At 34.7% G+C, this 27,398-nt stretch overlaps 3 protein-coding genes across 8 annotated transcripts in view; 2 read left to right on the forward strand and 1 right to left on the reverse strand.

Moving 5' to 3' along the window:
* The window catches only part of Sdk (sidekick cell adhesion molecule), a 38,325-nt gene extending 35,943 nt beyond the window's left edge, over positions 1 to 2,382 (forward strand). For 3 of the 4 annotated variants that reach the window (XM_070306030.1, XM_070306031.1, XM_070306032.1), the window contains one exon: positions 33 to 2,381. In XM_070306030.1, coding sequence (XP_070162131.1) covers positions 33 to 275 — 243 coding nt within the window. In that variant the 3' untranslated portion in view covers positions 276 to 2,381. Of the gene's footprint in view, positions 1 to 32 lie in introns of all 4 variants that reach the window. The other variant, XM_070306029.1, reaches the window with a different exon arrangement.
* LOC138938780 (probable aminoacyl tRNA synthase complex-interacting multifunctional protein 2) lies at positions 2,346 to 5,682 on the reverse strand. The gene is made up of 4 exons (XM_070306033.1): positions 5,185 to 5,682; positions 3,665 to 3,841; positions 3,284 to 3,497; positions 2,346 to 3,047 (listed from the first exon to the last, which is right to left on the reverse strand). The coding sequence occupies exons 1-4, from the start codon at positions 5,398 to 5,400 to the stop codon at positions 2,641 to 2,643; spliced, it is 1,014 nt and encodes a 337-aa protein (XP_070162134.1). The 5' UTR covers positions 5,401 to 5,682; the 3' UTR covers positions 2,346 to 2,640.
* Positions 5,019 to 26,381, forward strand: E(bx) (nucleosome-remodeling factor subunit NURF301 E(bx)). Of its 3 annotated transcripts, none has more exons than XM_070306026.1 (24): positions 5,019 to 8,248; positions 8,847 to 9,129; positions 9,472 to 9,680; positions 9,941 to 10,294; positions 10,401 to 11,549; positions 12,017 to 12,207; positions 12,381 to 13,857; positions 14,539 to 14,674; positions 15,367 to 15,674; positions 15,922 to 16,059; positions 16,134 to 16,241; positions 16,355 to 16,557; positions 16,742 to 16,969; positions 17,330 to 17,555; positions 17,816 to 18,124; positions 18,208 to 18,396; positions 18,609 to 18,842; positions 19,239 to 19,581; positions 21,457 to 21,658; positions 22,399 to 22,664; positions 22,997 to 23,164; positions 23,489 to 23,684; positions 23,901 to 23,985; positions 24,161 to 26,381. In XM_070306026.1, exons 1-24 carry the CDS (start codon positions 7,171 to 7,173, stop codon positions 24,361 to 24,363), a joined length of 8,283 nt encoding a protein of 2,760 aa, XP_070162127.1. In that variant the 5' UTR covers positions 5,019 to 7,170; the 3' UTR covers positions 24,364 to 26,381. The 3 variants fall into 3 exon arrangements, with proteins under 3 accessions (XP_070162127.1, XP_070162128.1, XP_070162129.1); XM_070306027.1 differs by having other exon boundaries at positions 16,137 to 16,241; XM_070306028.1 differs by having other exon boundaries at positions 15,400 to 15,674.
* Positions 26,382 to 27,398: the final 1,017 nt, after the last annotated feature.

Genomic DNA, 27,398 nt, shown 5'->3' on the forward strand with positions numbered 1-27,398 from the left:
AACAATCTAAACTGTGTTTTCGCTCATCGCAGGGTTCTGAGAGCGAGAACGAGAGTGTGCAATCTGACCCGCATTCCTTCGTGAATCACTACGCGAATGTGAACGACTCGTTGAGGCAATCGTGGAAGCGGCAAAAACCCGTCCGGAATTATTCGTCGTACACGGACTCTGAGCCGGAAGGCAGCGCGGTCGTCAGTCTGAATGGCGGTCAGATCATCATGAACAATATGGCGAGATCGAGGGCACCGTTGCCGGGTTTCTCGTCATTCGTGTAATTAAATGAAAACTCTATTGAGATAGGAAGACTTCTCTTATTAATACGGTATCAAAATTATCGTCTCACATTTCACAAGCGAAGTCTTTTTTTATATATTATATATATATATATATAGAGCGAAAGACTTACGTCGAAACACGTACGTTTTATACACAACGTACTAACGGCATAGAATTATAGCAAACTTATAATGAATTATAGAAAGCTTGAGGCATCTTCGTATTGTGATATATTGATATATATACTTATTATTTATAATTTTCGATAAGATATTTTGTTCATTTAATAGATACTTTTCTATTTTCTCGGATTAGTTTAAAAATAGCATATATACAGATCTCGTATGAACATATTGTAAAATATTCGCACCTGCGGAGCAGAGTATGAATTTAGAATTTTTTAAATGGAAATCTGCAAACATCCATTAAATGGATAATTGCAAACAAATTCAGTTAGAATGAAACTCACAAATTGTTCATACGGGATGTATCAAAAGTGATGACGACAGTTATATGATTGTGATCTTATTAAGTGATTATAATGAAAAACTTTACATTCGCATAGCAATCACAAAAAATCGCCACAGAAATTTGACGGGAGGATCTCTTCTTATGTTTTATAACTTATAAAACTCATTTAAAAAATTACAAGATTCCACACGATATAAAATACATTTAAACTTATAATTCCAAATAATTTTGGACTCATTCCATTCTGCTTTTTAGGTACACAATTATAAGTACACGATTATACTTTTAATTTAGTTATAGTTTAGTAAGTGAGTCTTACATTCTTCTGATATGTTTGAAGGTATTCATTGCAAATGTATGCAATTCATGGAAGATGATTGCATTATTGCAGTGTTTTCAGAAGAAACGAAATTCATCAACTTAATGTTCCCATTGTTTGGGGTTGTCATATCATTAACCTGTTAAAAAATTAAATAGAAGACCGCAGGTTTTGGGATATCCTGTATAAATCCGCTTCTATGCTGATGTACTTGCACTACGTCAGACACGTGTAAATATGTTGTATATTTTCTCCATTGCAAAAGTAAAAGTATAGATTTGTAAAAGTACAGATTTTGTATGATGCTGCTAACCAGTGGATAATATATCAACTGCATTCGCGTTTTGTGATATATAATAAAAGCTCCATATTTGCGGGATTTACATTCTACCGCGAATACAGAAAACGCAATGATCAGAAAATGAAGCATATAAAAACATTGTAATGTAAAAACACACACATACACATACACATAAAAGAAAAAAATACATATGAACAAAAGATGTTTTAAATTGTTTATAGGGTTTTTATTTATATATTTTATATTGATAAAAATTTTAATGGAATTTTAGTTCTCAAACAGACTTAGAGTAAAAGTATTAAAAATCGTTTTTTTCTCTAAATATTATTAAGATAAGCAAATTGTTTTAAACTTGAGAATATGAAAAAGTAAGATTGCAGATATTAAATCATAAATATACAAGATATAATATACGCAAATATGGAACTTTTACTATACATATATTTATTCTCTAGCTACAATATTCACATATCTTCTTAAACATTCTCATGTTATTAACATACATACGTCCAAAGCCGGATATCGAATTGATAATTATAATTGCATAATGTCGCATTTATTGTAACTGCGAATAATAACATCTTGGCTAAGAGACAGAACAAAGAGAAACCTAAACTAATTAGTAATTACAAGTAAGACACTATTATAGATTCATATCCGATAAAATCATTCGTTTTATACTCGCTATAATTATTTAGATAATAATTTTATTACTTTCTTAAAAAAATTTTTACAAACGTTACGCAATGCAGCAAATCCTTTTCCATAATGTATTTCCGGAAACGCTTATAATGTTTCCGTGACACTGCCAACGAATACATTTAGTGCAAATTTAAAATTATTTATAAACTTCCATTCGCACGCGTTTGTAATAAAGTAATGATATAAAAAACCTTACTATAATGTCTAATCATATAGGACATTTTTAGAGACTTGTTAATCCTTTTAATAAAAATTTATGCCATTTTGGAAGAATTCAACAATGACCAACCAATTTATTATTACACATACACATATTCTACAATTATTATACACAAATAGTTATACAAATCGATATATTTTAACAAGTTTTTATATATAATTTACATCATTTAGTAATTTTTTATTTCTTTTCAATTAATTTTTTGAATATATATTGCCAAGCAATACAGAATTCCTGTCAGATGGACATACTTGGATACAAATTAAGATTTGTTTATTTTTATGCAAAAAGTAATTTATTCAAGATTGTTTCTTATGTATCAAAAAATGCATTTATATTGTTTTATCTTGCTTATTTATTAAGTGTATCATCTATACATTCACATGCATAAGTTTTATCTATGAAAGTCTTTTCGCAAGATTTGTACCATGATTTAAACTCAGATGGTATTTCCTTTGTAGGGAACTGTTTAAGCAAAGACCATAGTGCAATCTCCGCGATGTTATGTTCAGGCGTTTTGGACCATTCCCGAAAATACCGGATTATCTCATAAAACTTCACATCTTTGTACGTACCTCCCGTCTTAAGGTGTTCGTAAGTCTTATAACACCAATCGAGTGCCATGTCCAAGAGATGTGGTTTCGACTCTCTTTTCTCATAGTTGCGCATATCTATTTGCCTGCTCAAATATCTGAGGAAATTGCTTTCACCTCTTATGACATATCCCTCCACGCCTGTAACAACTTCCAATTCCTTAGCTGAAAAAGAAAGAAAAACAAAAACAATAATAATAAAAATATTCAAATAAATAAATTCTATCAACTGGTGTTTAGATAATGAGAAAGTGATTAAAAATACGTTTTACACAAAGAAAAATTTCAATTTTCCTAAAATTTTAGTACATTTGAATTATTCGATAATAAATAGATTATTCATTATTATTGTAAAAGACATTTTTTTCTTAAGATTGACAAAAAACTTAATTTGGTCTTACTTTCTTTCCATATCAATGACAAATGTACAATGGTTTTTGCAGCAGAATTATTAATTTTTTGGAAGGGAACCTTAAGTTGTATTGGCGCGATAGAAGAATGTTTATATGATGTCACTCTAATATCAACATCAGTCCAAATTTTCTGCAAAGCGAGTATTGAATATGGTACATAATTTGGATCTGCATGCACCACCATCTTAATGTTGACTGGTTCCTGAAAATTATGATAAAAATTATCTAATAATTGTTTATTTTAAATTGATATTGTTACATGCAATAATATATTTAAAAATTCAATTTTAGCATAGAAGATGTAACCAACATGTAATGTGCCAACATATTAATCAAGAATTTTTTTCAAAAGATGCACAGTTCTTATACCTGAGATGGAACACAATCTGTTGTAGCTTTTACTCCATTATTTTCATTCAATTCAGATGCTTTATTTGGTTGTTTCAAAAATTGGGACAATGTACAGACTTGTTTCTTGAGATCTTCCAGTTGAGTAAGAACTTTGTTCTGTCGAGTCTCCAGATCTTGGTATTCTGGTATAGGTAACTGAAAAGAACAGTATGAATTATAGAATATGTGTTCTGTATATAATATTAATATGAAATATCTAATTATATAGATTTTATAAATCTGACATTTATTCTACAATATGACAAAATATATATATATAAATATATTAAAAAAACTGTATACTCTATATCATAATTAGATTAATACTAGATAGAAACGTGCTATTATCGTATGATAAGTATATATCAAAAGCAAATTTAACTTTATATCCGTACTAGATTTATATTTGATATTCATTGCACAATACTTGTGTCTAATAATGATATAAACAGAGAAATCACTGAACTTTAAGATATATTGTACTATAAGAAAATATTAATGAGAAAAGTATAAACTTAGTTTTATAGCGAGATAAGAAATATGTGTATTTTCCAGGTTTATATCTGATTTCTACAATATTTGCATCTAATGAATAATCAAAATCAAATAAAATAATTTTACTGTTTTTCCATTAGCAGCCTAGATGTAGGCCTAAATATGATAGAAATATGCTATACGATAAATATAATATTAATATACAAATCAACCAGAATAGGAATAGGCAAAAAAGCGTAAGACTTTAATATAGAACAAATTTTATACGATACAATATTACTAAACACATCAAGAACATCCAACACAAATTTATCTCTGCAGTCAAAGACTTGGATTATTAAATGTAAAATTGCAGTAAGCATAAATTCTAACAAACAATATTTTGATTCACATACATACATTCAGCCAAATTCGATATTAATAATTTATCGATTGTAATAACATAATAAGATTATAACACTTCGACGAATTAATCCTTCCCCCCCCCCCCTCCTTGTTTCTAACGGAATTTTACTCGGAACTTTTTCGCTTTTGACAGTCGCAGTCAACGATCGGAGTCGCGCGTCTTTCTTTCGCGCGCGAGTCAAGTAGTTCCCCGCCCCACGAGATCCGCACGTCTCATTCTCACGACTTTTAATCGGCGGTGCCTTTTTTCCAATTTTCATATCGTTTGCGCGAGAGATACCCGAGGAAAAAAAGATCACAGAGAGGGACAGGAGGAACATCGATCAAGCCCTAGGACAGAAACAGAGAGAGAGAGAGAGAGAGAGAGAGACAGAGAGGAACCGCAGCACGTCGCTCCTCCGCTCCGCTCCTGGTCGATCGCGGATCAGTGTGCTCGCGGAAATTTTCGGGAGGAGTCATCATGTCGCGCGCTCGTCCGCACTGCCTTTACCGGCTGCGATTTTCCGCGCGTGTCCGCGTGCTCGAGACGCGAGCGAGCGCGCGCGGACGAGAGGGTATCGCGGTCACGGTGTCGCGCGACGTAGAAACGAAACGGAAACCTTCAGAATACGGATAATATCCTCCGGGATGTCGAGTTCCGTGGCGGGCATCTTGGTATCGAGGGTTTCTATGAGACGACGTTGATGCTCGTCTATAGGCAAGAGCTTCTCCTCGTGGATATTTTGCATTTTGTACATGACATCCTGCGGCGGTATCGGCGGTAGCGTCGTTAACGGTCGCATCGAGTAAATGACTTTCCCGAGATCGGAACTCATCTCTCGATCGAGAACGATTTTCTCCCACGCACTCGGAAAACGGAAAGATAAGCAAAGATCTTGCTCCTCGTTACCGCGATATCTCGTTCACTCTCCCCCTTCCTCCCGCTTCGCACTTGCGCACTCACCGCAATGACGCGAACCACGTTTTCCTCGCGCGTGCAGCATCACATATGGCCGATGACGTAACGCGGTTACACCGCGCGCCGCTAGATGGCGCTCGGGCGCCACCGATTTTGTCGGTAAAACTGTAATTTTGATTTTGTCTTTCAAAATTGAATAATAATCCCTTTTGAGGTTAAGATCGCGAAGATTTCTCGTTCTGTATATAACGGGAGAGTTGGAGAGTATAGTATCTTAAATTCTTCTAGTTTTCTCTCTTTTTTTTTCTTTGATTTATCGAATTGATCGAACGCGTGCCCTGCGAGATCTCGAAAACAAAGGGCGCGAGGAGCTTTCAAAATTTATTTAAACGATTACAAGAGGTAAAAGGAAAGAAATCCTCATTCACGTGATTCGTTATTATCAAGGTTATTGTGCATCGTGGAAAGTGTAAATTTTACGCGCAATAATAATCGTGTAACGTTATCGATCGAGAGGAATTAAAATGGCGGCCGAATCGGTGGTGTCCTCTAGCATGTATCAGACATCAGACTCGTGTCTATGGCTCGCGGGGTCGCGGGTAATGGCCGGGTTCGCATACACGAAGGAGAGACAGAAGGCCCGAAGAAAGCCGAGAGAGAGACGAAAGTGTCAGGCGTTCGCTCTCTCGCTGACATTGAATCGAAGCGCGATATTGGACGATTCTTCCCTCGAGTCACGTCCCGAGTGCGATCTCCGCGATACTCGAACGTTTTTATAAAATTTGCGGTTAGAATTGCGTTTTTCTCTTTTATTTCGAATGCGCGCGTGTCGCCACCTATCGCGCAACGTCGATCCGACAGCAGGGACGACGGCAGGAAGTTACGGTGAAGGCGATTGGAGCACGCGAGCGTCTCGGTTGAATCGAACGATCGCGCTTTGTCCGGCGACGCGCGTCATTTTATCGGGTCTGTGCTCGTCGCGGACGATCGTTTGGTCGACGCGATTCCGACAGACGCGTCGCGACGGCCGTTCGATCGCCCTTTTACGTTGTACCTGTCTCCCGTGCGGCCGACATGGCGGCGCACCGATGAGCCAATCACAGCGCGCCTCTCATCGCCATTCAACGACGGTTCCGTCCGCCGCTGGCGCAGCTAGAGACCTCTTCTTCTGGCGTAGTTCGCGTCACTCACCGATCTCGCTATCGAATTTTGACGAGTGTTTTTTTCGCTGATCGAAATATACGCGGTGCGGCGAGCGTGAAAGGGTAGAGACGGTGAATATCGCGACGCGAGGATCCGTTTGAGTCGCGCCGCGGCGATTGTGTTTGGTCACGTGACCGCGCGGAACCGACCGTGGGCCGTGAGAAATGGCGCAAAGATCAGAGTGCATCGGACATTATGGATGGATCCAATTCGTTGCCGCGGCGATGTCACTTGTGTTTGTTTACAAGCGTGCGAGCACGCGCGCCACGTGCTGAGTGAGGAGGCGAGGCGAGACGAGGAGAGGTGTGCAGAGACGAAAAGAGAGGTGAAGGAAGACAGGCGGGCGGGCAGGCAGGCCCTAACAGCGATCCCCCCTCATTTATATAGGTCCCCCCGTGTTTCGAAACAAGATTGACAGAGCCGGTGCCGGCATTAACGACAGCGATCCAAGGATCGACTAGGACCACGGCGACGAACAGCAATAATGACAGGCAGGGGCTCGAAGAGACGGGGGCGCCCGCCCAAGTCCGTGGTGATGGAGCGACCGAAAAAGTTCCAGTATCACTTGATGAAGAAGCCCAAGTACTTGCAAAACAGGACGACGACGGGGACGCCCGGTGGTGGCACCGAGACACCGGGTTCGCAGCCGAGCACGCCGACGGCGTCGCGGCCGACATCGCCGTCGGTCGAGAGCGAGGAGAGCAGTATGCGCAACACGAGGAATCAACGTAGGTCGCGAGGTCGGCGCGACAAGCACTCTAGCAGAGGCGGCCACTCCGGATCTGCAAATAATTCTTATCAGCGTCGCGGTTATAATCCCAACGTGGACTATCAGCATTCTGAGTACCATTATGGTTCGGATTTCGGTGACGAGTCCAGCGAGAAGAGCGAACCCGAGGAAGATCCACTGCCGAGCGACGTAGACTCCTCCGAGAGTATAGAGGAGCCCGATCCTTCCAGCGACAGTGACTTTTCCTTATCTAGTTACAGCACCACCAGTGGCACACCCAGAAAGACGCTGCTCAGTCAGCAGCGACCGCCCAGTCCCGATCCATTGTGGCTGCAGAATAGAGAATTGCCGCCCTTGGTATTACCAAAGACCTCGGACGATCTGCTGATTTCTAAAGAACTGATTATGCCTACGTTGTCCGTCTATGAAGTGCTTAGGCACTTTCGTACTTTGGTGCGTTTGTCCTCCTTTAGATTTGAGGACTTTTGCGCCGCTCTTGTTTGCGAGGATCAGACTAACTTGCTGGCAGAGATTCACATAATGCTAATTAAGGCGCTACTGCGTGAGGAGGACTCGCAGCAGACGCATTTTGGTCCACTGGACCAGAAGGATTCAGTGAACGTTAGCCTGTATTTTGTGGATTCTATGACATGGCCAGAAGTGCTACGTTCGTATGTAGAAAGCGACAAGAGTTTCGATCAGAATATTTTACAGATATTAACCACAACTGAATATCCTTTTACTGCCATCGAGGATAGAATCAAGGTCCTACAGTTTTTAACAGATCAATTTTTAATCACTAATCCTGTGAGGGAAGATTTGTTACATGAAGGTAAAATGGAATGCCATTCTGTATGTAATCTATGGTTTTATCTGTAATTCCTCTAGAGGCATAATTATATTCAAAGTCAGCAGGGAGAAAATATGCCATGTCCATGCTGATGCATTAATTGTTATTTATTGTTTATTGTATAATAATATTTTTTAGTCAAGATTAAATTAACTTAAGCGTAAACTTACTGGCTCTTTCTACTTTTCATATTCAAAACATATTTAATAAGGTACAATTTTGTTTTATATATTAATCTGATGTATGTGTGTGTGTGTGTGTGTGTGTGTGTGTGTGTGTGTGTGTGTGTGTGTGTGTGTGTGTGTGTATATATATATATATATATATATATATATATATATAATTTTAAACATTGTTAACAATTTTTGAGGAACCGTTTACAAACAATTTAGTTCCTATATCTGATAGAAATTTTTTTTCTTTTTATATAAAGTATTTGTGTATATTTTTATAAATATTTTATAGCTCTGTTTTATATATAAATTGTTATTTATTTTTTTATTATAAAGAATTTTATAATTAAGAAAATTGAAATTTTACCAAGAAGCACAAAAAAATAGACAATATTTATGTTTTTCAGGGAGTATGCATTACGATGATCACTGCAGAGTATGCCATCGACTGGGAGATTTGTTGTGTTGTGAGACTTGTCCTGCTGTGTTTCACTTGGAATGTGTGGAGCCGCCGTTGGTCGATGTTCCTGCCGATGATTGGCAGTGTAGCACATGTAAAGCGAACAAAGTGATGGGTGTCGTGGATTGTATTCCTGATGTCGAGAAGAACGGATCATTGTGCAGACAGGAGCATTTAGGATTCGACAGATACGGCAGAAAATATTGGTTCCTCGCAAGAAGAGTTTTTGTGTAAGACATGTTTCAATGTTATAAATCAAATTTAAATTGTGTGATAGATTTTGTATTACATATATAAAGATATGGCAGATTTTTTTATATTCAAACAGTTTATAACTTTTTCCATTTTGCATACATTATTTATAATTGATTTTATGTACATGTAAATTATATAATTTTTTTATGGGAATTTAATAAAAAATTATAAGTCTTTAGAGGGGCAAAATATATATATATATATATGCGTGCGTGCGTGTGTGTGTATGTAAAATAGCAAATAGTTTTATAAAGTTTGCGGATGTATATACATGTACATATAAAGAATTTTTTATTATTACTTGTTTTATTTTTTAGCGAGAGCGAAGACGGCGAAGTGTGGTATTATAGTACGCCATTACAGCTGGAGGAGTTGATGCTCGTGTTAGATCAGAACGAAATGGAAGTGGCGCTTTGTCGCGAGTTGTCAGATTACAAGGATGAGATAGTTCGTCAAATGGAACTCACGGAAACTATTACTAATCAATTCAAAGGAAACAAGAAATCATACCTAGAAATAGAAAACAGTAAGAACAATCTCTCCAATTAACGTCATCTTTCAAATTTTTCTTGTCAAAATCGAACACTAAGAATAATAATTTATATTGGCTTTTTTTTTTTGTATAATTAATCAATATTGAATATTATATATATAATATAGTAAAATATAATACTTACATATGTTTATATATTTATATATTTATTTTAAATATATTAAATATATGTGAAAAAAAAATATATATATATATATATATATATAATCTGTTTTGATTAAAATGTTCTTTAGGTCTTATACAAAAGATACAAAAAGAACGACAAGAAAAACAGGAGAAAGAAGAGGAGGAGAAAAAGGAGAAACAAAGGCAGGAGGCAGAGGAAATGATACGCAGAATGCACGAAGGTACTGACTCTCTTGAGGAGCGTATGGCGATTGTGACGGATCAAAGTGAGGCCAAGGTATCCAGTGATGAGTCAGTTACCCAAGTACCTAAAGTGGTCGGCGAAACTGTCGAAGTCGATGCCGACGCGTCATCATCTGCGAATACGGACAAAATTACTACGAAAACTAATACCTCTACGTCATCGTCCGAGGATATAGATGAAGAGACCTTGGAGGGAGAAGAGAAGATTGGGAAAGACGGTAAAGTTTACTGTAGAACTACAAAATAGTGTTGTCAATATATGTATGCGTTAAAAGTGTGCTCTGCTATTTTTATATGCATATTTATAACAATCTTTCTTTTCAGGCAAGAAGCACACCATCGTAACGAGATCAAAAACCGGATCGTTGCAGCCACGAACCTTTAACATGGATGATTTGAAGAGACGAAGTATGGCACCGTTGTCGAAGGAGGAACTAGAGAAGCTGGACAAGAGTTTGAAAGACTCCGAGGGTGACGGTACTAGATTAACGCGTCAGAAGGCACATCAGATTGCGTCCGGCACTCATTTATTCAAACTAGGCATGGACAACAATTTTAAGTCGTACGTCAATCAGTACAGCAACAACCCTACCGCGTTGAATAAAATGCAGAGGAACGAGGAACGTGACAAGAAACGTCACTTATCGCACAAATTCTCGCTCACCCAGGTGTCGGAATTTAAATGGGTGGGCAGCCTGACGGGCACTCGTGCCCTCTTGGTCAGCACCTTACGTCAGACAATCTTGCAGCTCGAGAGCAATATTCAGGCGCCGTTCATGCATACAAATTGGCCGTTACTACGTAAACCGTGGACTGCGGCAGTAGGCGCGTGTGTGAATCCGCGTGACTTCGCACGTACTCTCATCGTCCTGCAGGCATGCATCAAGTCCGTTGTATTTGCGAGTGTATGGCATGATCAACTTGGTCATGTGAAACTGCAACGAGTGACTGCACTTGAGCGCGAAGAGAGGAAGCGACAGGACAAGAAGGAGAAAAAAGAGAAGGAGGATGAGGAGGAGCGTAATCGGCTCTTTAACTTTGTCAAGTACACTCTTGGCATGAAACATCAAGTGTGGAAACAGAAAGGCGAGGAGTACCGGCTGCATGGCCAGGGTGGCTGGCTGTGGGTATCGGCCAGTCGCCGTTATAGATTTTCGGAGATGACAAAATTGGGCTTACGGGCCGGTCCACAAAAAATCATGGTACAAATCAGAGATCAAGGCGGTTTAAAGATTCTCGCGGTTGATCCGCCTACCTATGAATTTCTCATTAAGGAGTACTGTCCGAGCAAAACGGAGAACGGCATCACGGTGAAGCAAGAAATCAAGGAGGAAGATGTAGGAAATGATGCAATCAAACAGGAGTATAATCCAGAAGGTGTAAAAAAGGAACCTACGACGAATGGTATTGATTCCTCTTTAGCGAAGTCGGAATCCCAATCGATGAAACAAGAAACGAAGATGAATCTATCATGTACGTATAGCGAATTTAGTAGAAGATTTAAATCTTAAATTGAGAATTTAATAAAAGGAAGTTTTCTCTTGGAGAGAACACAAATAATTATAATATAAATAATAAATGATACATAAATAATGCTATAAATATATTATAAATATACAAATAATAATAATTATATACATATATATATTATTATTATTATTATTATTATTATTATTATTATTTATAATTTTTTACAAATAAAATGAAAGTTTAAATATTTTTCGACCTATATTTATAGAAAATTTTTTGTTCAGAATTAAATTTCCTATAAGATCTCAAAGTTTGGCTGGAACGTTCGGGGCCACCCTGTGTATATATATATATATATACACACACACACACATATAAACACAGAGAGAGAGGGGGGGAGGGGGAGAGAGACATATACTTTGAAGTTTTATTTTATTTGTAAAAAATACTAATGATAGAAAATCTTACAGTTTTAGCTGGCATGAAAATCGAAAAGATTTTTACCCCAATTACTGAATTTGATGAGGTTGACATCACTAAAGCGCTAACCAGTCCTGGAAGATTGCTTTATCCAAAAATTGCAAAAAAGACAAGGATTGACGATTTCTTGGCACGTAGAACACATTTAAAACTTTTGGAAGAAAGGAGATTGCTGCAATCTGTAAGTATATGTTGTTTATTGATTAATATGCAATCTATTATTTTTATCATTCATTCTTTAACGATTATTGTATTTTAAGATAATCAGTATTATTTTACTAGTAATAAAAGTATCGATATTATAAATTCTATTTTATTATCTTTACAGCTTGTAAATATCGAAATGTTTTGCAGGAAAAAACGAAAGAAGCAAGCAAGACGGCAAATCAGAAGAGCGGGGGTGGCGGAGATTCTTTGGAAGTCGATATGGAAAATCACGAAGAGAGTGATATGGATGGCACTAGCGTTGTTGGCAGTGGTGGAGATGGTTCTCTCTTACCATCGTCCGTCGGTAAACAGCAGCAAGCAGGCAAAACAGCAACAGCAGTTGTTTCTGCATCCACAAAGGAAATGTTAACGGCAATCAGCAAGCGTATCCAGCAGATACGCTCGCAATACGCAAACACCATTAAGCTTTGCAAGAATGTCGGCTGTTACTCGCGCTACTGCAACATGAACAATGGCGGTAAGAAGAACGCTGTGCAAGTTAATACCGCTCAAGTCATCACCGTGCATATCTCCGATACCTGTTATTCACCTTTATGCATGCAAAGGACGCGTTTGAAGCGTGAGCTAATCGCATTGGCGCGCAAGGCAAACGCGCTCAACAACAATCAACAGTCATCTCCTTCCTCGTCCTCATCGCAAATCATCAGCGTAAAAACAGAAACTCCGGACGAGACGAAGGATGCGATCAGACGGGATTTGGAATCGGCAGTGGCATCAGCGACTCACTGCAACGAGGAATCTGCGACGAAGGATGCCGTTTCACCTTCATTACCTTTAAAGAAGATCAAAATTGAGAATGACAAAGGGGAGACGACCGTCACGACGAGTAACGTCGTTACAACCACCACGACGATAACGACGACTCGACAAACAGTAACGAAGAGTTTGGATGGTGCGATGCAGGAACATTCTACCGTGAATCGTAATTCCACGATTGTCTCGTCGGAAGTTACGACTACAACGACGGATAAAAGTGGTACGAAAACGGTAATGATTGTGAACCGTAGAGGAAGGACAGTGCAGCGGAGTGCGATTACTAAGGAACTGCATGCCGATGGCAGCGAGCGAATTTACACGACGACGTCGACGAAGGGCAAGATATACTTGAAGAAGGTATCCATCTCGTTGGCCGATCGTAGGAAAAAACGTACCCCAGTCAAGTATCCGCTCTGTTCGACCTTTTGCACGAGAAATAAGCATCGCAGTATATTAGTGCTTCCTCAACACGAGCTGAGGAAAATGTCTCGTGTAGGCGGTAAAACGCCCGTATTAGGATTTCATCATCAAGCCAAGGCGAATATGTCAGTGTGGCCGTACCCATGTCCCAGACCTTTGTTCAAGACTTGCTGGTTATATAGAACAGTTGGTCTAAGATCGCTAGCTGCTGCCGCGATTCAACTGAGAATACTCTGGGCGTGTCTCAGATGGGACGACATGGCGGCTAAGCCGTTGTCTACCGATGGCAAAAATCAGATAACTACCGATACGGAGATCATGTCGTTAGAAATATTGAAGCATCGGCATGTCGGACAGTTCCTCGACAGAACGCAGTATCTACGCAGGAAAGTCGTAATACCGCTCGAACTTCCGAAGCAAGTCAGAGGTTTGTATGAGATAATGTACTGAATAAATACGTAAAAAGTTTACATTAATTGATCGATATTTGATTAAAGTTGTAAATGATAAAATGTAATCTTTTAAATCCGTCTTCTATGTCGCATTTAAGGATGTTCTGGATGGTTTGTCAAAATGCTACGAAGTTGATGAAAATTTAATGTCATATTTTGTATTCTCTTTCAAAGCTCGGGGCCAAATTTCAGATCGATTCACAATTTAGATAAGAAGTTATCAATTTTTGAATATCCGAGTTTTAACACGTAACCATATGGTGTTATAGAGCAAAATGTAAAAAAAAATGCTATCAATATAATGATATTTTACACATAAGTAGATTATCAAGAAACAAAAATATGGCAACAAGATTTTAAACGATTTAGAACATAGTTTTAAAGAAATTGCAAAAAATCAGTGAAATTATTGCTTATAATTATTTTATTTTATAATTTTTCACAAATTTTACTTTGTTAAGTTGAATTCAGGGCAAATTCACTTTTTTTTTTTTTTTTTTTTTTCCCATCCTATTAGACTTGCCGTAACTATTTATATACATTTTTTTTTCTTTGGATCTCTGGAGAATTAATATCGGTGTTTTTAATATTTCCATAATTTTGACTGGATCCCTCTAGAACATCCTTAATATGTTATATATTCATTCTCTTTACAGAGGTCACGTCTATAAGAAGTGGTCTGAGGAAACGAAAGCGTCCGGAATCTCCGCAGAGCACCGAACCACAAGTCACCGAGGAATGGGTTGACGAGGATAAATTGGAGTTATGGGAGATCAAACAGTACGGCGATAGGTATATAGCGATTAATATATGCTGCGCGTATCTAATGCTAAAATATTTGCATGTTATTTCGCATTGCGGATGTTTGTGAAATGTTCTTATCATGCGGTTGCTATGCCATTGACCGATTTTATCGAGCCTACTTAAGTTCTAGTTAAACGAATATTAAACGATAATGATTGTTATTAATAAATTTAGAAATAAAATAATGTAATAAAAATGAAAAGGAATAGGAACAAAATCTAGCCTCGTTAGTAGGACTATTAATAGGAATAATTTTGTTATAATAATCGGAGTTTGTAATTACAGTAAAAAAAATATTTTCTTTATTAAAGTTTGGACATTATCGAAATTTTTATTAATACTCTTTTATTAAATAAAAGAGATAAAAATAAGAGAAGTTAGATGATATATAAACTTGTACGTACAAATTTTTCCACCTTTCTCTCTCTATAACACAATATCATCTTCTAAATACTTTTCTAACTTTATTACAAATTTACAAAAATGAAAACCTAAAAATTTTATTTCCATTATGGATAACGAATTCGTGTGAAACGCGTTTTTATTTCGCTTTTGAATTCGCTGACGATGATGCCGTCTTATTTTAAATGTGGACCGCTCTGATCGCTTTAACCCTTCGCTTGCTTTCTTTCTTTCACCGGAAACTAACCCTCGGCTTGGTGTGTCTGTCCTGTCTCCAGGTTAGAGAAGGCTAATGCCCAGATTATTACTAGGAGTCGTTCGGGAGCGCCACAATCAGTGGTTGTCAGCGGTGGTAATAGAACCGCCGTTGCGGCCGCCACCGGTGGCACAACCGGACTCTCCGGCGATCAGCTCGTGAGCGGCAAAGCGACGCCGGAAGAGATCAAGGAGAAGATGGAGCAACAGTTGCGTATACAACGAGCGGCTCATCAACAAAAGCGTGCCCTGGAGACCCTTAAGAATCAACCGGTGAACTCGACATCACCCGTTACTCAGCTCGTCAAAGTCACAGCTAATTCTTCTCATGGTAAATCGATTACAAAAGATGTAATATTATACATAGTGAATCAATATAGGATAATACAAATAGATTTGTACATAACAATGATATTTTTAATCTTGTTTATTAATCTTAATTGTTAATCTTAATTTTTTGTAAAATGAATAACTTGAAGTAAAACAGTAAAACAAAATATTAATTAAGATAGGATCGATAAAGTTATAACGATGATAGCACATAAAATATAGTACTGAAATGAATTTTATGTTTTTAGACGGCACAGTTAAATTAGTCTCAAAAGTCGCGATTCCGGCGAATCCGAACAGTACAAAGTCACAATTGACTTCTCTTTTGGCGACTCCTACGCAGAACAAAACTTTTATTGGTACACGGCGAATCTATATGACGAAATGTAAGTTATTTACTCTCATTTCCGAGCATGTTATATGACAAGGCTATGTGAACTGGTCTATTGCTTTGTTTCAGCAGCTGATGGAACTACTAAGGTAGTGTCCGGTCCCACCAGTATTTTACCGAAAACACCGCAAGCTCAATCATTGAATCAGTCATCCTTAATTAAAATAACGCAAACAGGTAAGTTTATTATTCAATGCAATATGCGTATATGTAATAATGAAAAACTTTTCCATTTTTAATCTATCCCTGATCGTATAATCTAATATATACCTCAAATCCTATTTTTCTAGGTACCACCAATTCGCCTGTACAAGTGCAACAGAAAGTGCAAATTCTTAGAGGGCCAGATGGAAAGTTACAAGTGCGTGGTTTGTTGCCTGGTCAGCAGTTGATCCAGATGCCTGATGGGAAATTACATGTACTGAATGTGAGTCAAACGGTGGGCACTCCTTCTGCACAATCAAACTCGACAACACCTACAAGCATTCCGCAGGTAATTCATTTGACAAAATATATCTGTATTTGATATTCTGTCTATTTTATAGAATAGAAAATTGAAAAAATGAGATATGCAATTATGTATAAGTACACATAATTTAATTAAACGCGATATAATAGAAACCAGTACCGACTAATGTATATATAATGGAAATTATAAGCAACGTTATACATTTTAGACAAAGACTGCGACTGTAGTTAGTTCTACCAAGATGGCAATTTCCGAAACTTCTGCGACTAAAACCAATCCGAGTACAAAACCAACAGCGAATTCAACGACACAACAAGCACAACAATCGCCGCAGCAAGTCGTACAGACTGTCCAACGCGTGAAATCCGTGACTCTAGCTCCCGCCACACCGACGAAGAATGCCATTGTAGTTGCTAATACAGGACAGACCGCACAGGTAATAATCCTTCCGGTTGACTTGATGAATTGAAAATTAATTTTCAGATGTATGATCTTTTACCGAAAAAAAATTAGTAAGGAAAATAAATTCAATATCAATAAATTAAAATCAAATATATATATATATATATATTTTTTATTATTATTATTATTATTGACTGTTTGCCATTTTAATTTATTTTTTAAACACTGAAGAAAGTCCAGTTCGGGATTGAAATGTTTGCGCTTTCTATTTTATAATTCAATTTTTATTTGTATAACTCAAGAAAAAAATAAATACTATGAGAATTTGAAGATTCTTTTATACTAGGGTTAATAAATATTACATTTATATTAAATATATATACAAATATTATAGGTAATATCTTCCGGTGGACAAGTGATAAGTGGCAATCAAATAGTGGTTACGAACGCAAACTTTGCCCAACAATTGGTGGCGACAGGTAAAGCCCAATTGACAACAATTGGGGGCCATCAAGTGGTAATACGTAGCACACCTACTGGAAATCAAATTGTACATCTGAATTCAACAAACAGTGGTATAATCGTGAAAAGTACCGTCCCTGCCAATAAGCAACAGCAAGGTTAATAATTTTAGATTTTTTTTCACTCTCTAGATTAAGGGACATTTTAAGCACATTAATTAATCAACTGAGACAGAACTGTTTATAAAAAAATTTCCGATTCGAAATTGGTCGAAGCGGTTTTAATACACATTAATCTATAGATTATTTTATTGAACACACATATATTACTCAGAGAATTATAATGATATTACTCTTGTAATATCGTATTAATCTAAATAGTAAATATATATTGACGAAACAAATTTATATTTTGTTAGCTACGCAGCCTTCGATAGTTACGGCACAGTCCGCTGCTAGTACAAATGCGAGCGCAACGACCACCACCGCGACTTCTACTGCGTCGGTGACGACCACTCAGAGCTCCGTCGCGGCTCCAGCTCCGGGAAGTATCGAGGCTTCCTTGCTGGCGGGACAACCACCCGGCACGGTGATTAAATGTGTGACGGCCCAGGTGATCCAGACAACCGACGGCCCGCGTATCGTACTACAGGGTTTACAGAGCGCGGATTTCACACCGCAACAATTAAATATGGTGCAGCAGCAAGTGAAGCAACAGCTTCTCAAAGGTTAGCATTTAAAGATAAAAAAATCGTAATCCATTAATGAGTTTCCACTACAGATATCGAATTAAGAATTTTGTCACTTTCAGCGCAAGCAACAACTGGCAAACAAGGTGTATTAGGACCTACGAAGATTTACTTGGCCGTTCAACCGGTTCAAGCTCCCAACAACCAGCAGCAGCAACAGCAGACTTCGCAGGTTTCGTCGACGGCAAGTACCCCCGTGGCCTCGACTCTCAAGCAGCAACAACCTATAGTTTCTCCACCGCCTGCTACTGGTATACAATATTCTTTAATATCTTATTATTATCTAAACCTAAACGACGTATACAACGACAAATGTATACATGTACTATATGCATACATATATGTGTTGATATTTATATAATACTAATAAATATTTAGCAATAAAGATATTTTTAGAAGGATATATACAATAAATCTGATAAAATAATTATTAATATTTTGCGGTATACATCTTTTTTAATAGAGCCGCAAGGGGCCACCGAAACCATTCCAGAATTTCCACAAGCGGTAACACCAAAATCAACGGATAAACCGAAAGTGGTCGTTCAACAAGTAGGACGCGTGGCGAATGCAACGGAAGACGATGCGCAAAAGGCGAACATAGCCAATGGACAGCAACCTTCGTCGCAGTCTTTGAAAGAAGGAAATGACTCGTCGTCAAATAAATTTATACTGACGCCAGACTACATTCAACAAAGTTAGTATATAAAAAATTAAAGGAAATATAAAAAATACACAAGACATGTAAAAATATGTTTTGCAATATCTTTTAGTCGAATAAAGTTTTCGTACAAATGTTTCTTTAATATTCTAATATTTTTGTATCTTATATACAAAATATATTCTTGAAAATATTACTTATATAAAAAGATTTTAAAAATGTTTCTTAATAATATATATTTGTTGTATAAAAAAAAATTTTAGAAATATGTCTTAGACATAAAAATTTTCTTATGAATATTACATAACAATCTTTCATTTTTGTATATTTTTTCTTATGAAAAAGATTCTTGCAAATTTTCCTTATATGAGCAACATTTACTAAATGTGTCTATATGTATTTATATATTTACATACTTTTTCGTGATTGTAGCAATTAAAAATGCCTTGAAACAAGAAAACCTCAATCCGGAGATAGAAGAAAAATTGTTGCAATTGCAACGTTATCAAGAGAAGCAGATGAAAGGCGGTGTGGAAAACTCTGTGACAAGCAACCAGACTCATCACAATTCGCCCGCGGTAACGACGCCGCGTCCGCCATCGCGCAAACGGCCGGCACCTTCGTCGAACATTCCAACGACGACGGCGACGACAACGACGCCGACGATCATTCAATCATCGCCTAGCGTCGGCGATGACAAAGACGACAAAGATTGGGTAGAGACACCCAGAAAGAGACCGGCGCTGAAACAGGAAAATCGCGATACGACCCCAAAGTAAGCCTACCATATAATCATAGGTGGCATGGAATGTTAACGCAGTATAACATTGTAGTGCAACTTCGTGTTGACATATTTAATATTCCTCTCTTATATGAATATATATTAAGAAGTTAATCATTAATTAGATTTAACTTTAGTAGAAACAGGTGTCAGACAAAAAAAAATTTTTTCAAAGATTTATTGTGTGTATATATAAATGTCCAAGGTTTATACATATAAAATACATATACCCATAATTTCAAATACTCGTCATTACTCATTATTGCTATTATATTATTGATCACGTTATATTATTCTGTTTTCTTTTTTTATCTCTCTCTTTGTTACTATTTCTCAAATAAGCAAAGTTGTACTATTATGTTATACTATGTTATATAATTTTATTGTTTTGTTTGGGTCTAATCGTTTTGCTTTTCCTAATATTTGTAAATTTTATAATTTTTTTATTTTATTTTTATAAATTTATAATTTTTGTAATATTTGTATACGTGCATATATGTATGTGTGTGTATGTGCTTACAATATTGAAATGCGAAAATAAAACTTTATCATGCTCTTTATATTTTTAAAAACATTAGATATATTTGAATTAAAAAAATAAGGAATTTTTTTATCACATATGTGTATCTTTTTTCAAATGTCTGTTTATATATATTTGAAAGTATTACATCTTTAAATACAATCCAATTTTAATTCAATGTTCTTTGCACACACACAGACACATACACTCGTACAAATAAACAATATTATAGGAATCGTGTAAAATATGTAAATGTCATGTTATGTATGTAAAATTTTTTTATTAAAAGAAAAAACACTTACTAATATCATAATATGTGTGTAAAAAGAATATTGGACTCAAATTTGATTGTATTTAGAAATACTTTTGTGAAATATACAAAGATATAGACATTTGTGATAAAAAAAATTCTTATTTTTTTAATTAAATATATGCAATATTTTTAAAACGATAGAGAACATGATAAAGCTTTATTTTTGTATTTAGTCCCGTCTCATTGATGTCTGGATTAGCTTTAGTAAATTCAATCTGAATCACATGTGGATATGTGGCAAAATTATAAAATATAATGATACTCCTTAATCATTTTCCCTCTACTTTTATATTGAATTTGGAGATTATTTTTTTCATTCATTCTTCATCTTCTTTTTAGTGAAAATTTCAAAGAAAATCATTATTATCTTATTTCATATTTTTGTTATATATTTTTGTAATTTTTTATTTTTCTTGTTTCTTTTGCATCATCTTTATTTTCAGTATCTCTCTTGCTAACTCAGTATCTTGTTAATCTTCTCTTCTGTCTCTTTCTTTCTCATCCTCAAATTTTTTCTCATTTTTCCCATGTTTCCTTATCTTCAAAATTCAAGAACTAAAATGGTGTAAACGTGACTTTTTCTTATTAAATATGTCTTCTATAAATTGTCTAATTACGAAATAATTCAATAACAAGATTATAGGTACACACACATATTTTTCTTAAATTCAATCTGATTTTGTATCATTCTATTTTCTTTGAAGAAAGACTTTAAACATTTTGAAAAATTATACAATCTCCATAAATAAATCTTCTGATGAGGACAGGTATTATTTTTAACAATATACAATCAAATTTTTTATTTTGTATATGTATGAAGATAATAAATGTGCTTTTTTTTTTAATTAGTTTGCAAAATTTTAAGGCAAAACCATACATCCCCCTGTATATGTTATGTTTAAAAAAATATGTGAGATAAATGTGTCACCTATTCTTGATAACAAAATAAGAAATTTATATTGCAAATAAATTGTCTCAAAACGATGCATTTAAATTTTAAACTGTGTCATATATATTTATAAATGATTATTTGCAGAGTGTTGAAGCTATCGGAGGCATTAGATAATGAGTCATCCCCTAAAAACCGATCTGCAAAATTGAAAGATACACAAGAGCGAAGAAAACAACAGATGCATTCTCGAATGCAGGTTTTATTGTTTCGGCATAAAGAACTGCTTAAGAAAGATATTCTTAAGAAGAGAGCTTTACTTGAGAAAGAGCTTCAAATCGATATACAGGTAAATACAATATGTCGATATGTATGGTGTGTGTAACAAGAATAATAGTATATGATATATATAAATGTAATTATAAAGTATATAGGCTAGGTTCTCGAAGATTTTTCTCGAAGAGTAGGTTTTGGAATGTAGTCTTAATATATATAATTTTATATAGAGAATGTCACTTGATGTTACAAATGCTTCAGAAATTGTTTGATTAATCAGGACAAAGAAATCTTTACCTCTTTTGTCTATTATATTGATATCAAATGAAATAAATACATAATACAGTAATAAAATAAAGCTAAGTCCTGTTACACTATTCAAATTTCGAGTTTAACATCATCGCAAACATGTGTATAATTTCTATCGAACCGGATCTTGTGTTCTTGCGAGTATTTTCTATATCTTACTGCAGTCGTGTAATCTATTCAAAGAAAATGCTCGCAATATTATCCAAGTTCAAAACACATTCTGTAATATCCTTTTTTTTTGCAATAGCAAAAAATCAACTGCTGAAGAGAGAGTTGAAAGACAGAAGAACTTCTTTCCAAATCATTTAAAATCGATAATCATTTTAAAATAATAAAATATTAAATATTTCATATGTATTTTTCTAACAAAGAAAATGTATAATCATTGTTTTTTTATGAATGAATTTAAGATATAGTTCAGAGATAAGCTTTTCAATTATATCGTTTTGTCTGGATTGTAATTATCAGGGCATTTCAATGATGCCTGAATAAATATCATTGCAGAAGGATCTGTCAACGGAACTCGCTACCAGGACAAAAGCGGAGAGGCATAAGCAGGACGAAGTGAAAGTAGGCAGTGCGAAACGAAAAGCTAATGCTCAAGTGGCACAACAGGTTAGCCCATCTAACCGGAGCGGTGGTAGCAGCAGGCCGAAGAAGCACAAGACCCAGAGTAACAGCACGACACCACCTGGTGGTTCGGCATCCACGACTCGCATCAAGAAAGAGAAGCTGTATTGCTTGTGCAGAACCCCCTATGACGAGACTAAGTAAGATTTCTAAGACAAAAGAGATTTCGAAACCATACAAGATTCGGTTTAGTTTTTATGTGTTCTAGAATCGCGTATACATTTTAATTAGTTAAAAATAATTTGACACTTTTTTATTTTAATTATGAGATATTGCTAATAAACTCATAAGCTAGCGCTGTAAAACAAAACTTGTAATATTAGCAAAGTATTCTTTAATCATATGTCTCTTTTCCAGAATTACATTGCATTTTGATTTAATCGGCAAAACGAAACTTTAGACTTTGATATCAATAATTGAATTGTAAAATATTCTTATGAAAATTATATAAATAACTCCATTCTTCTTAAAGATTTTATGTGGGATGCGATTTGTGCAACAATTGGTTCCATGGTGATTGTGTTGGCATAACGGAGGAGATGAGTAAATCTCTGTCGGAATTCGTTTGTACAGAATGCAGACATGCAAGAGACACGCAGGAATTATATTGCTTATGTAAGCAACCTTACGACGAATCTCAGTAAGTACATCAAAATGTTAAAATATAATTATACATTTAACATTGTAATATAAAAGAATTAAAAATCATAAAAGTGTTATAATTAAATTTAATTAATTTATAAATATTACATTCTTACATTGTAATATTAATTATATATATTTAAAGTTATATTTAAATTAATTTCTCTATTCCGTTTTTAATAATTGATTTTCACATATATTTTTTTAATATGTAATACTATATACAATATTAATAGAAAATTATATATAATTATATATAAATACAATGGATTAAATTACATCCTTAATATCTGTAGTAACATATCTTTCTCTTTGTTTAAAGGTTTTATATATGCTGCGACAAATGCCAAGACTGGTTCCACGGCCGATGTGTCGGTATTCTTCAATCAGAAGCTGACAACATTGACGAGTACGTCTGTCCGAATTGCCAACGTAATTCATCTGTCAACTTTGCCAATATGAAAAACCTTAATGCAAAGGATCTCGATCTGTTGAAGAAATTAATTAAACAGATACAGGTATATATATTCTCTCTTTATTGAAATATTATAAGAAACAACAAAAAAGTTTTTCTCCATATTCATATAAAAAAAAAATGGAATATTTATGATGTATAAAGTGTAAGAAATACATATATCTTCATTCAACTCTTTGGTTAAGACTTCAGAAATCAACTCGATGGAATTAACATTTAGTCACACAATATTTGTTTACACAAAACTTGTTTCTTTCAGGCTCATAAGAGCGCATGGCCCTTTATGGAACCAGTAGATCCCAATGAAGCACCAGATTATTATAAAGTTATAAAAGAACCAATGGGTAAGTATCAACTATGAATTTAATAACTTCATTTCTCTATGAGCCATTTTGCTATAAAAGTATAAAGTTTTCTGAATGTAATATATACTTTGGTCTCTACATAGTGTAAATGTATAAACATATAAAACTTTGATATATATTTATTTCATTACATATAGATTATTCATTGTTTTAGACTTGCAGACTATTGAATTGAGAATAAATGACCGGTCCTATAAAAAACTGAGCGAGTTTATCGGCGATATGACAAAGATATTTGATAATTGTCGCTATTATAATCCCAAGGAGTCGCCATTCTTCAAATGCGCCGAGTCTCTCGAGACATACTTTGTTCATAAAATCAAGAGTCTGAGGGAAAAATTCTCCGAAGGGAAGTAAATCAATCAAAAAGAAAAAAAAAATTAAAAAATAAATAAAACCGATGTAGCCGCATGTAAAGTCGGATCGAAATGAAGTGCACAAAAATTAATTTACTGTGCAGTGCGTGTCACGCAAAACAGAACAGAACACAGTTTGTGCCAGTACAGTACACTACACATAGAAAAATTGAAACTTTCTCAGAGTAGGCTTAAGTATGAAAAGTAGAGAACGCACCGGTCTCCGCTATATTTATTATAGTTGTGTGAACATTCTCCTCTCCCCCCTCCTCCCTTCCTCATGCAACTTGCAAATTCTGAGTTCCAATTATGCTGTACGAAGTGTGAATTTTAAACCAGAACTTACAGCTCATGCCGTAAGATCTTATCTACGAAATTTTTTGCTGCTTATTACTAAGTAAACAAGAAATAGAAAGCCATATATAGGATATAATTAACTCTTATTTTATTATTTTTTTTTTTTTTTAACTATTATTTTCCATATTAAAATACAATTATGTAACACAATTCTTTTGTTTTTATTACCAAAAGCCCCTTTAATTCTTCATTATTTTTTCTGATACATAGAAATAGAGAATTTGACATTGTAAGATCCGTCTCACAGTTCATTTTTTTATAGCTGTGATAATGAGCATAGCATTCCTAAATCACTCTTCAAATCCTTCCTACAGTTTTTTGCAACATTTTAAATATTCCTATCACACTTTTCTTAGAACAGATATAAATAATATTCAGATTTTCGCCTCTTTGTATCGCATATGCCCCATGAATACAAGAAGAATATTCATTAGTCATATGGATATTAAATATGCTAAATAGAAAATAACATACAAAATGGATTTTACAAAATACAGATTTACTTCATTCTCCTATTGTAACTTTTTCTCTGTATTTTCTATAAAACATTAAAAATTTATTAAAAAAAGAAAAATATAAATTAGCCAAGTTTGTATCACGACTTTCAGAGATCAACTTTAAATGATATTTGGCAATTGTTGAATTACGAATTTATCTCGCTTAATGATTAGTATTACTATGAAGATAAAATCGTAATGCTGAGAGTTTATTTTAAATTGTATCTCGAATTATTTATTTTAATTAGATATTTATAATTCCTCTGAAGTAGTCCATATGTATTATTTTCTATGCAAATAATGATCTTCTCAGATGTAGAAAGACAGAGAGACTGTTAATATATCAATTTGACACTGATCTAAGCTAAGAATATAAGTTCGAATTCAGGACTGATTTAATCTGCACACATTATCATATTTTAACTATAAAAAAGTGCAATAGGCAAGTTCGTATTTTTTGTATATTAAATTTTCTTTTTCTATATATATATATATATATATATATATATATATATATATACATATATACATATATATAATAAACATATATTACGGATAAATAAGTAAACGCCACGTTTATTTCGAATTCGTGCAGTAGTTGTAAGTTGTGGTTCTCAGAATTCACATACGATATTCATCACGTAACGCTATTATTTATGTATGTACATATAATACGCGATCGTGATTTCATGCGAATGAAATATGGTCCGGATTACATGAAAAAGAAAGAAACAGGAATAAGATTGACTATCTCTGAGAGATAGTCTACAGACGATTTAAAAGATTCCGCCACACTGCTATTCCTTTATAGCGTACCTATGAAAGAAAAAGGAGTAAATACAATTGTATCACCATATAGCTCTAAGACTATTTTTTAGAATTACACGCATAATATATAAATTGTACAAATTCATTTATCGTTTTGTGCTCACAAAGCTCTAACGATTACGATTCTATTATGCGTTATTTTAATCACATAAATAAATTTTCTATGAAATTGTTTATAATCGACAACTCACATTTAGGCATTTAGATTGTAAGGAACGAGCAGAAAAGTTTGCTATGTATATATACATAACACATATAATTACACATATGTGAAGAAAAGAAAGGTTCTCGAAGAGAGACAATTGTAGAATTCTTTGATTTTCATTTCAAGAAAGGAGAAAATAAAAAACCAATGAAAAATATTAAGCTTTATTCAATGAAACATAGTTTTAATGCGAATGATATAAGTTGCTATACATCTTTTTAATTTGTACACAAAAAAGAAAAAATCTTATTCCATGCATACAAAGTCCAAGGTGATGATATAAAATATATATCATGACAGATGTATCTATATAAAATTTAAAGATTTCCACAGACTTTTATAAATTTAAGACTTAAACTTTTTTATTTTATTATTATACAAATTTCATGTGTTTTATCAATGAGATAAATATATTATATCTGCCAAAACCCCATATTATATTTTACCACAAATACAATGTTTCTATGTATATACTATAATACGTATATATGTTACTCCATTAGTAGTTTTTTGTATTTGCATATTCCACATGCATTTGTAGTATTTGTGTAAGTATATGGGTGTGTGTCCTGTTTCATTATTTGTTTTGTCATTTGGAATATTACTTGTATTATTACTTGGGATATCATTAGGTGTTTCATTATCTTCTCTTTGAGTCTTAATTATGTATGGCTCATGCGATTATATACCATTTTAGCGCTATGAATGTACTCTGTTCTTGTTCAACTTTCAATAAATAACAAAGACAGAGCACGCTCATAGCGCTAAAAGCTCCCCAAACGCAGCCATAGTCATATTATTTTCGTTTGTACTGTGAAAAAATTATAACTCATATGAAATATCGCTTCGCGTTGTAAAGTATAGAGTCCTAGATTATCAACAATAATAATAATAATAATCTAGGACTCTAATAAAGTATATATGTGCCATAGACATAATATATCTACACGTCTAAACTGAGTAAATAAATTATACTTTACATATTTGACGGAAACATAGATATATAATTTTAATGTATTTTTTTATGTCATTTCCGAGAGTCTCACTAAAATTTTCTTCTTCATTTTTGAGAATCGTGTATTATAAAGAATTATGAGAGAAGAAAAAGGTTATACAAATTAAATAATGGATATAAGAAATATATGCGAA

The sequence above is a fragment of the Polyergus mexicanus genome, unplaced genomic scaffold (genome assembly GCF_030449975.1).
Source record: "Polyergus mexicanus isolate NDT 795.1 unplaced genomic scaffold, iyPolMexi1.0 SCAF_13, whole genome shotgun sequence".
Classification (NCBI taxonomy): Eukaryota; Metazoa; Arthropoda; class Insecta; order Hymenoptera; family Formicidae; genus Polyergus; species Polyergus mexicanus.